We start from the raw sequence: 1154 nt of genomic DNA on the forward strand, positions 1-1154 counted from the left end.
TATGGGGGGGGTGTGTGGGGCTGAACCCGAGCTATGGGGCCATGGGCGTGTGTGCTGGGCCATGGGTTCTCCGTGGGGCTGTCCCCCAGCGATGTGGTCGTGGGGTATACCTAGGGCTCTGGGGTGTGCATGGGGCAAGGTGGGTGTTGGGTGGGTGTGGGGTGTATGGGCACCATCGCCCAGCGATGGGGCCATGGGGTGTATCGGATGTGTGTGGGCTGGGGGGGGAGGGGCACGGCGTCCGTCCCACTGTGCAGCCACAGGGGCCAGGGGCCAAGCGGTGCCAGCAGCCACCTTGGCTCACAGCTGAGAGACTTTGCGGGGAGCACAGGGGGAGATGGTTTTTACCCTCCTGCCTTCAAAACAAATCCCTGCCCCTGCTCCATGCTGCGGGGCAGGGGCTCCTGGTGCCCTCCACAGGGGTCAGGGCTGCCCCACAGTGACATCCTCCCACACCGCCCCACTGGCAGCCATCCCGGAGGCTTTAACTCCGGGGTTTTCAGCCTTGACCTCACCCCTTTCCTTTCTAGAGTCTAACAGCCCCGCCGATGGTGTCGCCGGGTTGGGCCGCTGTTCAAATGAACCCACTGCCCCTCCCTGGGGCTGCCTGAATGAAGCCTCTGCGCTGCGTCTTCCACCCCCAACCGGCCATTTCGCAGCCCCTCAAGCCCACCCCACGGCGGAGGCCGGGGCCGGGTGTTTGCGCAGGGACGCGCTGTTCCAGCCTGGTGCCAAGTATGTGCCGGTGTTTGTTTGTGCTTTAAAGCTTGGAACTGCTGGGGAAATATGTGCCGGGCGCTGCCCCAAGCTGCCAGAGCAAGCCGAGCTCGCCTCTTGTTATTGCTCCCAGTGCCAAGAATTCGCTTCCTGACAAGGACGCGTTCCTTGGGGCCACGGGAAGGATTTTGAGGGGGCTGGGTTTCGTCTTGCCGGACCCCAGTGCGACCCGGTTGCGCTCTTGCCCTGGTTTGTGGGGGTGGCAGCTGGGAAAGGAGCCGGCAAGGGGGTGAAGGGGCACCCGGGGTGGGTGCACATCCCCGTTTCTTGCAAGATCTGGGGCAAGAGCACTTTGGGGCACTTGGGATGGGGCTGTGCCCTGTGCTCACCGCAGCTTCCTCCTTCGCTGTTCCGGCCGGTCCACGGCGATGCTCGGG

The 1154-nt window shown here is 64.6% G+C and overlaps 1 protein-coding gene across 1 annotated transcript in view; it reads left to right on the top strand.

Annotated features, from left to right (window-relative positions):
- Positions 1 to 1154, top strand: part of MCL1 (myeloid cell leukemia 1) — an 8819-nt gene that overhangs the window by 927 nt on the left and 6738 nt on the right. The window contains exon 2 of the mRNA XM_009319834.1: positions 531 to 735. Coding sequence (XP_009318109.1) covers positions 531 to 735 — 205 coding nt within the window. The remainder of the gene's footprint in view (positions 1 to 530; positions 736 to 1154) is intronic.

The sequence above is a fragment of the Pygoscelis adeliae genome, unplaced genomic scaffold (assembly GCF_000699105.1).
Source record: "Pygoscelis adeliae isolate BGI_AS28 unplaced genomic scaffold, ASM69910v1 Scaffold181, whole genome shotgun sequence".
Taxonomy (NCBI): domain Eukaryota; kingdom Metazoa; phylum Chordata; class Aves; order Sphenisciformes; family Spheniscidae; genus Pygoscelis; species Pygoscelis adeliae.